General features: G+C 42.8%; 1 protein-coding gene across 2 annotated transcripts in view; it reads left to right on the forward strand.

The window, feature by feature from the left end:
* The window catches only part of RMND5A (required for meiotic nuclear division 5 homolog A), a 72,391-nt gene that overhangs the window by 33,202 nt on the left and 24,423 nt on the right, over nt 1-14,766 (forward strand). For both annotated transcript variants that reach the window (XM_055120862.1, XM_055120863.1), the window contains exons 3-4: nt 7,542-7,676; nt 9,010-9,110. In XM_055120862.1, coding sequence (XP_054976837.1) covers nt 7,542-7,676; nt 9,010-9,110 — 236 coding nt within the window. The remainder of the gene's footprint in view (nt 1-7,541; nt 7,677-9,009; nt 9,111-14,766) is intronic.

A 14,766-nucleotide genomic window follows, 5' to 3' on the forward strand; every position in this document is an offset into this window, starting at 1 on the left:
AAGAACCTGCAATTATAACAAAAGGGTTCTGACTCTTTTGCCTTGCTTCAACTTCTTGTTACTATTTTAGCTTTAATTGTGGCTGTATGTGAGCCGACAATAAGCTCTGAAAGAAAGGTATTTATTAAACTCCAAGGATTAAACTGGGAAATTAAACTGGAATGGTGAAAGGGTGCTGCACAAGTTCACCTAATACAATGCTTACTCATGCTTCATTGTATTTTTTACAAGACCAGCAAAAATGATAGCCCCCAAGTGTGATAGAGATACCTGAAGTTCAAGTGTTTGGTTTTACTGCATAGTAGTTAGTGGCCTGGAGAATGTTCGTGTACTTTGTACATGAGCCCATCACATAAAACATTGTTTACATTTGTTTAAATAGTAGACCCATGCATTTTAAGCATTTGAAAATCATTTTTGGTTATTTATATTAAGGGAAAATTTCAAGGAATTCTTTCATTTTATTTCAACAGTCATTGACTGGTGGCAGTTTGTAAAATGCTGACAGCTTGTACCGCCAAATGAAACAGTTCCTTTGAACTTGGTCTGTGCTTTGAGCTGATGGATTTCCAAGGTTTCTAAAGTTGTTTTATTTATTTTATTAATTTTCTGCAGAATTTCACCTTATAGAATGAATGAGGTTGATAGATCACTGAGAAATTTGTGGTTTTTACTCTGGTTTTTACTTGTAAAGACTTCAGCAATTCAGAGAGAGGCACAGTCCTGAGTTTATAATAAAATCTGTGATCCTTGGCTCTCCATATTTTTATTCATTTTAGTGACTTGTTACGGGTCATGAAGTACGCCTCTGCTCTCGGCTGGAAGAGGAACACAGTGGCGGGCAGCATTTCCACCCTCAGTCTTGTAGTTGTCATAGAGACCATGACAATATAATTTACTTGAAAAATAATCTCTCACCAGACAAAATTGGATAAGCAGATATGAAATTTAAGAACCTTACCCAGACAGTTCTGGTTTTTCAGTTCAAGGGACAGTCTTTTCCATATGTACATAAAAGCTATAGCTTTAGCTTGAAGTATTTTGCATTATTTCCCTTCTTTCGGTTAAGTATAGGCCCTGAATGATGCCTATTAAGATATGAATGAAAACCAAGGCTGGGGCTGGGGAGACAGCACAGCGTACTGAAGTGCATGTTTTGCTTGCAGGTTCCATCCCAAGCATTGCATGGTCCACTGAGCACCAAGCCAGGAGTGTTCCTTAAGCACCACCAAGTGTGGCCCCCCCCAAATAAAAAAAAAAGACATCTGAAAAATTAAGGCCTTGAAGTAACTATATTCTGGGTTTTCTGTTTATTTGGGTTTTGATGGTTTTGGAGAGAGGAGTCTGAGTAATTTCAGATCTTTTTTGTTTAGGGGCCAGACCCAGTGATGCCAGGTTGACTTCACACCTTGGGGCTCCTGCATGCAAGGCTTGTACTCCAGCCCAGGCTCTCTTCACTTCAGATTTTAAGTGTGTAAATTTTAGTTTCAAGCTAATGACTCCTAGGAATGGGATACCTAGGAGATCTGAGTGATAATACAGTGGGCAGGGCCCTTGTCTTGCGTGCGGCCAACAAGGGTTCCATCCCTAGCACCCCGCATGGTCCCCTGAACCCTCCAGGACTGATCCCCGAGTGCAGAGCCAGAAGTAAATTCTGAGCATTACTGGATATGGTCTGCCCCTCAAGCCCTCAAAAAGGGGAAAAGGATCGGATAAATAAGAGGGATGAATGAGGGGGGGTGGCAAAAAAAAAAAGACAAATAAGCTCTGTTAGTAAAATGTGTTTAATTTGGAGAGAATTCTGCATTGGCAGTAATTTAAAGGGAGTATATTTTTCACTTGAGTCTGTGATCTAATAAAATTTATGTGCCTCCCAAAATTTGCAAAGGATTTATAAGGTATGTCTGTGGAAAGCATGAGGAGGGACTGGGAGTAAAATGGGCTATGGAGAGCTTTCAGACCACAGAGTACATTGTGTTTCCTTAACTTTCAAAGTTCCAAGCTGCCCACCTGCTAACACACACTGATGGGTCTGAGAGGGCCCTCTGGCAGCAAATTGATCTTGCCTTTATCTGAGAGTATCTATTTCATATTCAGAGATTTTCACATGATGTGAGATTCTTGAGGAGGGGTGGCAGAAAACAGCTCGTGGTTTAAAGGGTTACCGCTTGAAACACTGGTGCCTCAACAGGCGCTGAGGCACTGATTGAGATCCCCAGCAGGGCGTGGAAGAGGACCCAGTGGCTGAGGAGACACTGAGGCTGTGAGCGGGATTCTGGCGTGGAGCATCTCCCTGACTTCCTCAGTTTGGGGTGTCCCGTAAGAGAGAAATTCTCAAAAGAATTTTTTTTTCTTTCAAGCCTTAAAGAATGCTGTACCACTTTTTTTGTAGGGGGCGGAACATGCAGAACTCCATGGTTTCTATTTAGAAATCTGTAGTCATTTGGACTTTCATTCCCCTGTGAGCAGATCGTCTTTTTTCTGTGGTTGCTTTCAGTAATTTTTGCTCTTAAGTTTTCAGCCGTTTGATTGAAAGCTGTGCCTCTTGATTTCTTTCAGTATATATCCTTTTCAGTTCAGGGGGTGGTCTGTTCAGTATGTGTGTAAAAGCCATAGCTTTAGCACTGAGGTACTGATCCTTTTAGGGTCTATACTAAATTTCTTGAATTCGTGGGTTTCTCTCTCCCAATCTTGGAGATTGGGAAATAATCTCTAAATGTTTTCCCGTGGCACAAGTTCTGGTAGTCCAATGACTTGAGTGTAACAGGAATGGTTCTTTCACAGTTCCTTGAGGCACTGCACTTGGTGTTTGTTTTTTCCCAGATCCCTGAAGCCCTGATCCTTTTATTCCCCCTCTGTTTGTTATTCAGATAGAGATGCTTTCTATTTCTTTTCTCTGACTTTTTGCAATCATATGTATTCTGCCATTTTGCTACTGTGTTTTTAATTTTGATTTCTGTTTCTTCTTATTTTTTATTTTCCGTCTCCCCCCCATCTTTTGTTACAACAATGTTTGTATTTCCATCTTGAGCAGATTTTGATCACAGCCCTAAACTCCTGACAATCAGCATCTGTGATGTCTCAGCATTAATGTCTCTTGAACATCTTTTCTTGTATTACCTTAGATTTTCCTCGTCTTCTGTATGCCATATGATCGTGGACTGTACCGTAGGCCGTGGTTGTTACGAGGCTCAGGGTCATGTTTACATTCTTTGGAGAGAAGTGGTGCTTTTGTTTACCAAGGCAGCTGGAGACCAGTTCCCAGTCTTCTCAGAGTTGTGTTTTCAGTGTCAGCTTCGTTGAAAGGCATTCCGAAGCCTTACTCGCAGTTTTCTTTGTGGATCTAGACACCAGCTCTGTCCTGTGTCCCCTTTCTCAGTGCCTGGTACTTGACTTTTTAGGACCAAACTTGTACATGTGCAACCTGCAAGTGAGTTCATAGCTTGAAAGCATCACTTTTCTGAGTTCCTCCTCATGCCTTGGTAGCTGTCTCTTTGGTCATCTTGCCAGAAAGCAGGAACCGACTTTGTCCTGCTTTTATGTTCATTTTACTGTGTCCATGAGCCAAGTGAGAAAAGTTCCTGTCGCAGGCTTTTTCCTTCCTTCTTGGGACCACCCCTTGCCATGCTGGTGGGAGCAGAGTCCCCTGCAGGCTTTTGGGTGCCTTTTTTGGTAGGCAGAGTCCTAAAGCATTCCTGTTCCCTGGTTGTTTACTCTTACTCCAACACTGCTTTGAAGGAACTTTCCAAGTATCTTGTAACCTCTTTAAAATTACTAAGCAGTTGACTGAAAGGGGAGTCCTGTGTCACCTAGCAACTTTGTATCAGACTGGAGACTACAGCATGACGGTGGTCCTGGCAGGTGCAGTGTGCGGTAGGCTGCTCCTCGGCCTGAGAGTGAGTGCAGTGGGCAAGGTACTTGCCTTGCATGTGGCTGACCCCATTCGCTGCATATGGTTCCCTGGGCACAGCCAGGAGTGTCATAGAATCAATGCCCACCCCGCAAAAAAAGCCAAAAACTTTTTCCATTCATGACTCTACCTTCCCCTCCATGCTGCCAGAGATCTCTTGGACTCATTTTACATGGGATTCTGATTTCAATTTCTGACTGTTGAGCATTTAGAAACCTTTCCTTGTTGCCAATTTTTTTTAAATCACCTTCATATTTGGTTCCATGATTCCATATGGGTCCAAGTTCTAGAACTTTGCCCCACAGTTCTAAAACTAGAGAGTGCACTGCCCGGGTTTTTTGTGAGTGTGCTCTATAACATATTTTTCGAAAACAGTGGTGGATTTGTCAGAGCGTGGCCCTGTCATTCAGTGACACTCACCTGTAGGAAGCCTCTAGAGGCTGAGAACCAGCCCCCACCCGACAGGCAGAAAGGAAGTAGAGACCCCAGGCTTGCAGCTGGGTCCGGCCACGGGGTCCTCTCGAGAAGACCCAGAGCCCTGAGTCCTGAATTTTGGGAATGTGGAGGCAAGAAACCTCCTGAACCTCTTGAACAACAACAACAACTCCTCTTCCTCCTGCTCCTGCTCCTGCTCCTGCTCCTCCTCCTCCTCCTCTGTCTTTTCCTCCTCTCCCCCTTCTCCCCTCCCCCTCCTCCCCCTTCTCCTCTTCCTCCCCCTCCTCCTCCTCCCCTTCTTCCTCCCCTTCTTCCTCTCCCTCTTCCTCTCCCTCCTCTTCCTCTCTTTTTCTCCCTCCTCCTCCTCTTCTTAGTAGTTCATTACAGATAATATTCAAACACCCACCTAACCAGCGAGCACCTTCCCAGTGTGTGAAGGTTGTTGTATTTCATTCCAGGGCCATTTAAGTCAATATATTCAAGAATACAAGCAAGTATGATGAAACCAAACATACGTGTGCTCCTTTATATCAGTGGGCTAGAGTATAGAGGTCCAGGAAATACTGCATCGCTCTCTTCTGGGAGTTTTATTTTATAGTCGTCTCTGGATCTTGGCCTGTTGATGAGATTACATGGCACTGGGGGTGGTTTGTGGGTGTGACTGCCAAGCTACTGGAAAACTGGGGATCTGGGTGGAGGAGGCCCAGTCCTGATCAGAGCAGGCTTGGAGATCTCAGCCATGGGTCCCGCACACCTGGGTTCCTTTGTTGGCTTCCTCATGGGTGAAGCTTGTCTGAGCGTGTGGAGAGTGGCCTTGAGCATGGCTTTGGCATGGCTGTGGCTGGGTTCTGGAGAATTTTGGCTGCCGGGGCTCTGCTTGGTGCAGGGAGGGAAACTCAACCCGCCCCCTTCCCAGGGGCCCCAGTGGAGCCTCTTGAACTTCCACAGCTGTGAGATCCAAATTGTGCTGTGAGATCCTAATTGTGCAGTTTTCAATTGCAGTAGAAAGAAAACTAATATACCTAAAGTGCTGTGAGCTACAGATGAGAAAGCTGAGGCTAAAAAAAAAAAAAAAAAAAAAAAAAAAAAACCCACAATAAACAAAACAGGATTTCTCTAGCATGGCAGGAAGATTTGTTCCCGATCTTCAGGTTAGAGCCAGGGAACTTTTCCTGGAATTCTGTCTGCGTCCTACATGACCCTTTACCGGTGAGAGAGATCTGGGAAAGAGACAGATAGTAAACACATCGGCAGTCCTGTGGCCCTCTCATTTCCTTACTCCCTTCCCTGCACTTTCAGTGACCTACAGGAGCTTCTCCCCGTGTCCATCCCAGTGTCATGGCCTTGGTCACTGGAAGAGAGGGTGGGATTTGCTTGATCTTGCCTGGAACAGGAACCCTCGACATATATAGTTTTAAAAAACTTTAATTTTAAAAGGCGTTTTGCTCCTCTATGGTATATAGGGAAACAAAACAAGGATCTAGCTAATATCAGTTGTTAATATAAACTCTGGGTACTGGAGTACAGAGCCCTAGATAAGGGAGGAAGTGGGAGACTGGCGGGGGCTCATAGGGGCTAGTGGCATTTGTGGGCACTTTGGAGGTGGTGGACCGAGGGTGAGCTCCATTGTAAACTTGACCTCAACTGTACTACATTTAAATTTAATGGCAGACTTGCTCTTTATCAATCTCTAGTGATAAATTCTATGTTTTTCTTAAGCATTCTCAAGTTTTTGAATTATTTTTCTATTTTTTAAATTTGCTTTCATCGGGGGGCACATTTGGCTGTGTTCTGGGCTTATTCCTGGCTCTGTGCTTGGGGTCACTTGGTTGGGCGGGGGTGAGGAGAAGCTCAGGGGTCCATATGTGGGGCTGGGGATTGAATGAGTCAGCTGCATGCGAGGCAAACGCTCTCTCCACTGTGTGCTCTGGCCATATTTCATTTTATTTTGTTTTTTTATCTTTCAAGCAACAGTGGGGTCATAATTTTGTAAAAGAATTAAGCTGTATTTTTAATTATGAAGAATTAGAATCAGAATAGTACCAGCTGTGCATTCATTAGTGGTACGGCAGTGTGAGAGTATACAGATTGGGTAGACATTTATTTTCCCATATTCTGGGGAGAAGAAGATTTGCAATAATGGTTTCATCAGAGTTAGTTTCTAAAAGACTTCTTACCTTGTCTCAGAATCTTCTCCCCATGCCTTCGTGTAGTGTGTCCTGTCTGTGGGCTGCCATTTTCTCACAGTTCTGGAGACTGGGAAGTCCAAGATCAAGGCATTGGCTAATCCATCCCTCCTCCCCGGGTGTTTCCTCCTCCTAAGAGCTCACCTATGCCATTACATCACGGACATCCTCAGGACTTCATTTTATCTTTATCTCTTCACCAGACATCGTCCAACTACAGTTTCACTGGGAAGTAGGACTTCAGTATACGAAGTTTGGGGATACACAGCTTTTCAGTCCATAACACATGGTCTTCCTTTAGTATCTTACTCAGTTTTATAAGCCAACCCTAATGACCTTGGCCATTCTTCCATCTCCAGACCCCTGCTTTGATTCTGCAGTTGTTGGGATGTGCCATGTATTTAATCTTGTGTTGGGCATGTGGGCGGACTGGCGCACTCTGTCTCTCTCTCTCCCTCCCCCCCATGTGCAATTGAATGTGTTTTATAGGTATTTCAGTACACCGCTAAACATACTGCTACATCATTACTTGGCAGTCAGTGTTTTCACAGAAATCATTACATTAATAATTTTTTTTTTCAAAAATCCTCTCTTAAAAGTGTACCTGAGGGCTGGAGCCTTGCACACAGCTAACCTTGTGTTCAATCCCCAGCATACCATATGGTCCCCTGTGTACCGCCAGGAGTAATTCCTGAGTGCAGAGCCAGGAGTAACCCCTGACTGAGCATCGCTGGGTATGACCCAAAAAGCAAAAAAAAAAAAAAAAAAACAAAAAAAGTGTACCTGTTTTCTCTTTCAGTAATAATGTTCATGGCGAGTCTTAGAAAAAGATCATGGAAAAACTAGTTGTTGTCATAGGATGTACAGAATTAGAATTGGGTATGCACCAGGGGTCTTTCAGTAAGACAGGCCACTCTTAAGGAGTGAAAACATCATGTACAAAGTGAGCTTTGTAGCTGACTCATGTTACTCATTTCCTTCCTTTCTCTGTTGTTTTTTTTTTCTTCCAGAATTTTGACTCTGACATTAGCAGTGTGGGAATAGATGGCTGCTGGCAGGCAGACAGCCAGAGGCTTCTCAATGAGGTGATGGTGGAACACTTCTTTCGCCAAGGAATGCTGGACGTGGCCGAGGAGCTCTGCCAGGTAACCATGTGCCAACAGCCGAAGGATGGAACAGAAACAAGGGAACAGACTTCTTGGAGGTCTTCCGTGAACTCGAGATAGATTTTTTCATATTTCAGTCTATACCACAGTGACCTAATTTTAGTAGGAATTTTTTTAATTTTAGTTTAGTACAGGTGAAAATTATAGTCCTGGAACTTGTTACTCAGGTTATTATTTCTGCCCCAGAAATAATTCTGTTCCAGGTCACCACCCCAAGATATCTGAAGTGATGCTACTGTCTTGGTTTCCTCTTGTGAGAGGGAGGGAGGGTTATTCAGGTAAATTTTAAGATAAAGCTAGTTTAGGGTGGGCAGCATTTTGCCTTTTGTTTCTATTAAACACAAAATCAAAGGCTCTCGGCACAGTCTGATCTCAGGACACACAGGTCTAATAGTGGCAGGTGCGTTGTGCTGCGTGTTTACCGAAGGCCCAGCCGTGCCTCTCTGCCTCGCCTCAACCCTGGCAGGCGGAAGTTCCTGCTCCGTTGCGGAGGTGATGGGTCGACATTCTGGAGAGGTCACTGTCCCGGGGCCAGGGAGGTTCTCAGTGAGTCCCGCTAAACGGGGATTCAGTCCCAAATGTATGTCTTATTTGTGGCTGCCATGTGCTTCTCTAGTTTACACATGGAAAAAGGAAGGCTCTAATGATTAATTAAAAATCAGTGTAAAATAAACCTCTAATCTAAGCCTTGTAAAATTGGAAACTGTTGAGACAAATGTGACAGTTCAGGCCTTTTTCTTTGCACTTCCTGGGAGTTTTCTTTGTCCCAGTACATTCCCTAAACTAAATTGTGTCATTTAAAATCCAGTTTGAGGACAGGTAATCTTTAAAGGCCCAAAGTACCTGTGGCTTAAGCAGAAGTGAAGCGTAATTGAGAGTGGTCATCCTAAGTGTACACAGTAGCTCTGCCCCTTTGGGCCGTGGATGTCCAAGCTCCTGGCGGACCTGTTGCTTTAAGGCCCTCTGTCCTTGTGGTTTGGGTGGGCAGCCTGACGTCCATTTCAGGAAGAAAAAAGTGCACCTTGCATGAACCAGAATTTTTCTATTGCAGGGTTAAACCCAGCTTTTCCCCATATGGTTGTTTACTCTGCTAATTTGGGGGTGGGGGATGGGGTTATTACTGTGGGTAAGAGGTGAAGAATTGCTACTAGGGCCCAGTCACCCATCTCTGCCATAGAAATCAGTCCTTAAAGGAAATGATTTTTAATGGCTCGCTCCGTATTTTATCTTTAGGTTATGCTTTTACCTAAGGTTATTCTGTTTCTCTGATTACTGTTAACAAAGTTGTCTCTGTTGTTTTGTTGTTTTCCAGGAATCTGGCCTTTCTGTAGATCCAAGTCAGAAGGAACCATTTGTGGAGTTAAATCGAATATTGGAAGCTCTAAAAGTCAGAGTTCTGAGGCCTGCTCTGGAGTGAGTTACTGAGTTTGTTTTCTTTTAAAAACTTTAAGAGAACTTTCTTAAAGAAAATGTAATTATAAAACGTTAGAGATTTTGAGATATGTGTATATCATCTAGGATAGCCTTCTTAGAAATCAAGGGAGAATTATTTTGTTTCTTTAGCTAAGTAAATATGGGGAATGTGCAATATGAGAAAATAAAGCTTGCTTCACTTACCAGTCCATCTGAACTCCCAGGAGAGAAGAAATTTTCCTGCATCTAGTCTGTAATACCACCTCAGGCTGGCGTTATAACTGAAGACCCATTGTTCATGCTGAGATTGATATTTGAACTTTCATAATATGCTGAATTCTATGCTAGTATTCTAAAAAAAAACCTCAACAATTTAGTCAGTAATTAGTATGAATGGTAAATGCATGATTTACTCTGAATTCATTATTGATAAGAAGTGACTAATCTGGTGTTGGAGTGTTAGTACAGAGAGTAGGGTGCTTGCCTTGCATGCGGCCAGCCCGGGTTTGATCCCCAGCTCTCTGTATGGTCCCTTTGAACCCTGCTAGTACTGACCCTTGCACACTGCCAGGTGACCCCCAAACAAAAACCAAAAATGACTAATCTATGGTAACTAGTATCCTAGAGTAATAGGACTAGCATAGTTTTCCCGAAGAACCAGATAGCCTATATTTTGGGCTTTGTATTTAATTGTTTGCACTATTATGTAGTATTTTAAAAATGTAAAAGAAAAGGGGCTAGAGACACAGCTCGCTGGGCTGGAGCACATGCTTTGTATGCAGGAGGTCTGAGTTTGATACCACTATATAGTCCCCAAAGCCCTGAGCACCGCTGAGTGTAGCCCCCAAACCAAAACAAGAGTGAAAGCTCATCTTATCCATCTAGCATATAAAACATCATAGATGCCACATATAGCACTATATCATAATCTTTTGATTGTTGCCCAGAATTTTTTAATGTGAGGATTACCTGATAATTTCTTTAAAAGAAAAAAAGTTCATAAAAAAAATACTGGATTGGAGGGGAGAAAAAAAATACCGAATTCTTTTAGAAGCAGTGGTGCTGTTTGAATGTCAAATCATGGTATCTTAACAATTATTTCAAATAGTTTTTAATCTTAGAAAAAATTGGAAAGATCTTTATTGAATTTTATGCATTGAACATATTTACCTTTTACTTTCCACTCATTTAATTCATTGTAACTTAATTTTTTATAATTTGTCAGCTCTTAGAAAATTCTGCAAAGTTCTGAGGGCAGCCCGGGTGAGCAGTTGGCTATATATTCCTTTGGAAAGTTATAAATTAAAAATTTCTGTATAAGTTATCTGAGCTAGGCACATATATTTAAGATGTATTTTGTTTACATTCTCATTATGGCCTTTAAATTATTTTTCTGCATTGAGTAGATTTATTTATGACCCATCTAAGTTGAATCTAGTCTCTTTAAGACCACTTGACTAAAATAGGAGTTGGGGCTGTAGTACAAGAATTAATGTGCTTGGGGCTGGAGTGATAGCACAGCGGGTAGGGCGTTTGCCTTGCACTCGTCCGACCGAGGTTGGAATCCCATTATCCCATATGGTCCCCTGAGTACCGCCAGGGGTAATTCCTGAGTGCAGAGCCAGGACTAACCCCTGTGCATTACTGGGTATGACCCAAAAAGCAAAACAAAAAAAGAAAGAAAGAAAGAAAAAGAATTAATGTGCTTCCCTGGGCTCCGTTCCCAGCACCATGGACTGTCTGAGCATCACTGGGCCGGCCCCCAAACAATGTGACATTCACCCTTAGTCTCCCCTTCCATCGGTATGATTAAAATTCACATCCCATATAGAAATTGTTTATATTAATAGTCTTCTTAGTTTCATAGTGATTTGGAAATAATACTGGCAAGGTTATCCCAGGTAATTCTCATTTATCCACTGAGTTCTCAGATTTTTCTTCAAGCTTCTCTGGCATTCTTCCTACGCAGCCAGAGACAGGTGAATATTTGAGCCTCCTCAACTCCCCACCCCTTTTATTATAGAGGGGTTTAGACTGTTACTATTAATTGCAAATAATGAGGTGACTAGAAATGAGGTGACTAGGGGTTATGAAGAAAATCCTAACTTTTAGGTGCTTGTTGTTTTTTTTTTTTTGGCTTTGTGCTTTTTCTGTGACTTTTCTTACTGACAGCTCATCATATTTATCAGTTATTTCTATAAATGTTTATTCTGTTATTTTTAACGTTAAAGGGTGCCTCTCAGAACTCATTCCATACACTTGTTAGTAACAGTGGTAATTACTCTCCAGGAAAAAGGGCCTCATTTTGCCATGTTACATATCTGTGTGGGGGGTGGGCAGGCGGAACAGTGTACAGTGTGGTTATTTGATTATTGTTACTTCCTCTTGAGTGCTTAGTCCAAGTCTGGTATTGTTCTAAGCATCCCCATGTTTCAGTGTATTCAGTCCTCAAGAGAGATGACCCTGCCAGTGGTGTGGCACCACCTGTGTAGGAAGGAAGGAAGCACCGTGGGGCTGCAGGGGGCTGGAGGAGGAGGAGGAAGAGGAAGAGAGGCAGCATCCCAGGCTGCAGCTGAATCAAGTCTGACCAAATGGCCGCAGGCCATGGGAGAGCCAAAGGAGAAGTTTGAGACTGTTACTATCAATTGCAAATAATGACGTGACTAGAAATAGATGGGGACAGATGGAAGTGGCCAGGGAGTAGCTCCCTACACACACACACACACACACTCTCTCTCCTCTCTCTCTCTCTCTCTCTCTCCCTCCCTCCCTTCTCTCTCTCCCTCCCCTCTCTCTCTCCTTTCCCCCTCTCCCTGTTTTCCTTTTTTGTTGTCCTGTCCCTGTTGGCCGAGTTTGTGGACAGATTTTCTCCTCATCTTACTCATCTTTTTGGGTCACACTGAGCAATGCACAGGGGTTACTCCTGGCTCTGCACTCAGGAATTACTCCTGGCGGTGCTCAGGAGACCATATGGGATGCTGGGAATTGAACCCTGGTCAGCCGTGTGCAAGGCAAACGCCCTACCCGCTCTGCTATTGCTCCAGCCCCACAAAGACATTTTCTTGATACCTGGTATAGTGCTCATTAACAGTAGGCATTTAGTAAGTGTAAAATGGTTGGTTTGAAAAAAAGAGCACTTTTTTAGGGGAAACTTGTCAGTTGTTGGCCTTTCAATGAAACAAAGGTGTTTCAAAGAATATTTTCGTGGTGGATATGCCTTAGTCCAGGATCTGACTTTCAGTCTCATAGACTTGGGAGATGTTTGTTTTTTTTTTTTCCCTTCAGAGCATCTTCCAACTCAGATCCAGGAACTTATTATTATTCCTTCTCCTCCTCCTCCTCCTCCTCCTCCTCCTCTTATTCTTCTTCCTTCTCCTCTTTAAGAGAATAACTTGCAGTTCTGTTTGCTGAGTCAAAGTAGAATGTCATAGGAAAATAGAAAACATCTAGTTTTGTATTTATATTTATAAAATATCTAGTTTTATAAGGGAAAGAGAAAAGTTACCGAAATTACTTACGGAAGAAAATTTTTACAAAGTTAAATAAGGGTTTTTGAGTGGGCAGGCATGAATGATACCAGGCAAATTGTTCACTCTCCCAAGTTTTAGGGTTAGGTGGGGTAGAAATGCAGGCTCCCGAGGCCTGGGAGGTGAGCTTGCCATTCTGGGTTCTTCTAGGACTTTCAGAAACTGGTGTGTATAATGAAGCTCTTTCTACACAGAGAAGAGTTTGAGAGAAGGAGAATGGAGGGAGCCAAAGGCTGTGATCATCGGGCTTTGACAGCTACTGGAAGTGAGGCTGACAAGTGATTAGCAGTTTCTGACGTCAGGTTTCTTGTTTGTGGCTTTGCCTTGGAGGTGGCAATCTTGCCGAGTCAGGCATTTAAAAATGATCTTATAGACCCACAGAAGAAAGGAGGTTTGGATAGATGTACCACTGAGAAAAAGAGTCAGGAGTTTTCTGAATTTCAGTTTTAGTTTTCTGTTGTGGGTTGGGAAGGCAGGATCTTAATTTTAAAGGCAGCAGAGATGAATTGCACATTTTTAACTTAGGACCGTATTTTTTGGTTTGTTTTGGGGTCACGCCCAGTGGTAATTTGGGGCTTATTTCTGGCTCTGTGCTCAGAGATCACTCCTGGAGGTGCTGGAGGATCACAGGTGGTGCTGGGACTGGAACCCAGGTCAGCGACTTACAGTATGGTATAATCTGCCCAGCCCGTTTCTGACTTAGTGGATACTCAGTATGTAGGATAAAGACCTTTTTTCTTTTTCTTTCTTTTTTTTTTTTTTTTTTTTTGCTTTTTGGTTCACACCTGGCTCTGCACAGGGGTTACTCCTGGCTCTGCACTCAGGAATTATCCCTGGCGGTGCTCAGGGGACCATATGGGATGCTGGGAATCGAACCCGGGTCGGCCGCATGCAAGGCAAACGCCCTACCCGCTGTGCTATCGCTCCAGTTCCAGGAGGATAAAGACCTTTGTGATTAAAAAGTACCTTTTGGACATGCCAAGACGTAAACAGTGGAAGGGACACAGGAGAGAAGACAGCATCGTGGAGTAGGTGCCTTGCGCATGAGAGGCTCTCCCTGGCACTGTCCTGCATCACCACGTGTGACTCGTGGAACCACCATAAAAAATACTTGGTCGGATAATATCATTCTCTGGTGTCTTAAATGTTAGTTGCTGTAAAGTGTGTATGAAGTTACAGACAGAAGTATTCCTCAGAAGAATAAACGTGGCCATTTCTTATCTGAATACATCTCCTAAGACTTGAACTTTATTAGAAGTGAGTGGGCGAGCCATGAATACAGAGATTCAGAATTGTTTTTAAAAAGAATCAAGCTTGAAATAAAACTAAGCCTGAGATTAAATGTTTAAAGGACTAAAGATAGAATGTTAGGAGGGGGAACTAAAAGGAAGTAGTTTGTGCTTGTAAAATGCTGATCTGTTATTAGGGTTCCACAATCTCTTGTTAGTATGTTAGGAAACCAGCTGTATATAAGGTGATGGCACATTGAAGTATTCCCTAGGAAAGTGCTCTGTTAGGTGATGCTGTTCATCATGGTGAGCACATGCCCTGTGTAGTTTTTTGACCATTCCTGCCAATATGATATTGGCATCCTGGGAACCTCATGTAGAATGCCAAGTGCGTGTTATTATTTTATAAGTCAATTCCTATGATAAAAATTAAATTCTTACGTTTTGTGATTTCCCAAATAGCTTATAAGGATAAAGATTCCCAACATCTCTGAAATGAGTAAAATGTTAGTTATTCCAATGATGACTCAACCCATACCTAAGAAATTATCATTTGAAAAGAAATGTCAGCTGATCCTTTTCAGTCTCTAAAGCAAAATGAAAGCGTCCTTAATATTTTTGCAACGAACTTTTGTTTTTATTCTTATTCTTCTGGGGGGGGGGCGGGAGAGAGAGAGAGAGGGAGGGAGAGAATGTATAGGGGCAGGTAATTGCGAGGAGAGAGAAGAGAGAGAGAAAAGAAAGGAAAGAAAGGGCAGAAAGAAAGAGAAAGAGAATGGGAATGAGAATGAGAATGTATGTATAGGGGCAGGTAGTTGCTGGGAATCAGCCCAGGACCTTGTAAATTCATGGCATGTGCTCCAACCAGTAAGCTACATTCTTTTTATTTTTTATATATTT

The sequence above is a fragment of the Sorex araneus genome, chromosome X (genome assembly GCF_027595985.1).
Source record: "Sorex araneus isolate mSorAra2 chromosome X, mSorAra2.pri, whole genome shotgun sequence".
Lineage (NCBI taxonomy): Eukaryota > Metazoa > Chordata > Mammalia > Eulipotyphla > Soricidae > Sorex > Sorex araneus.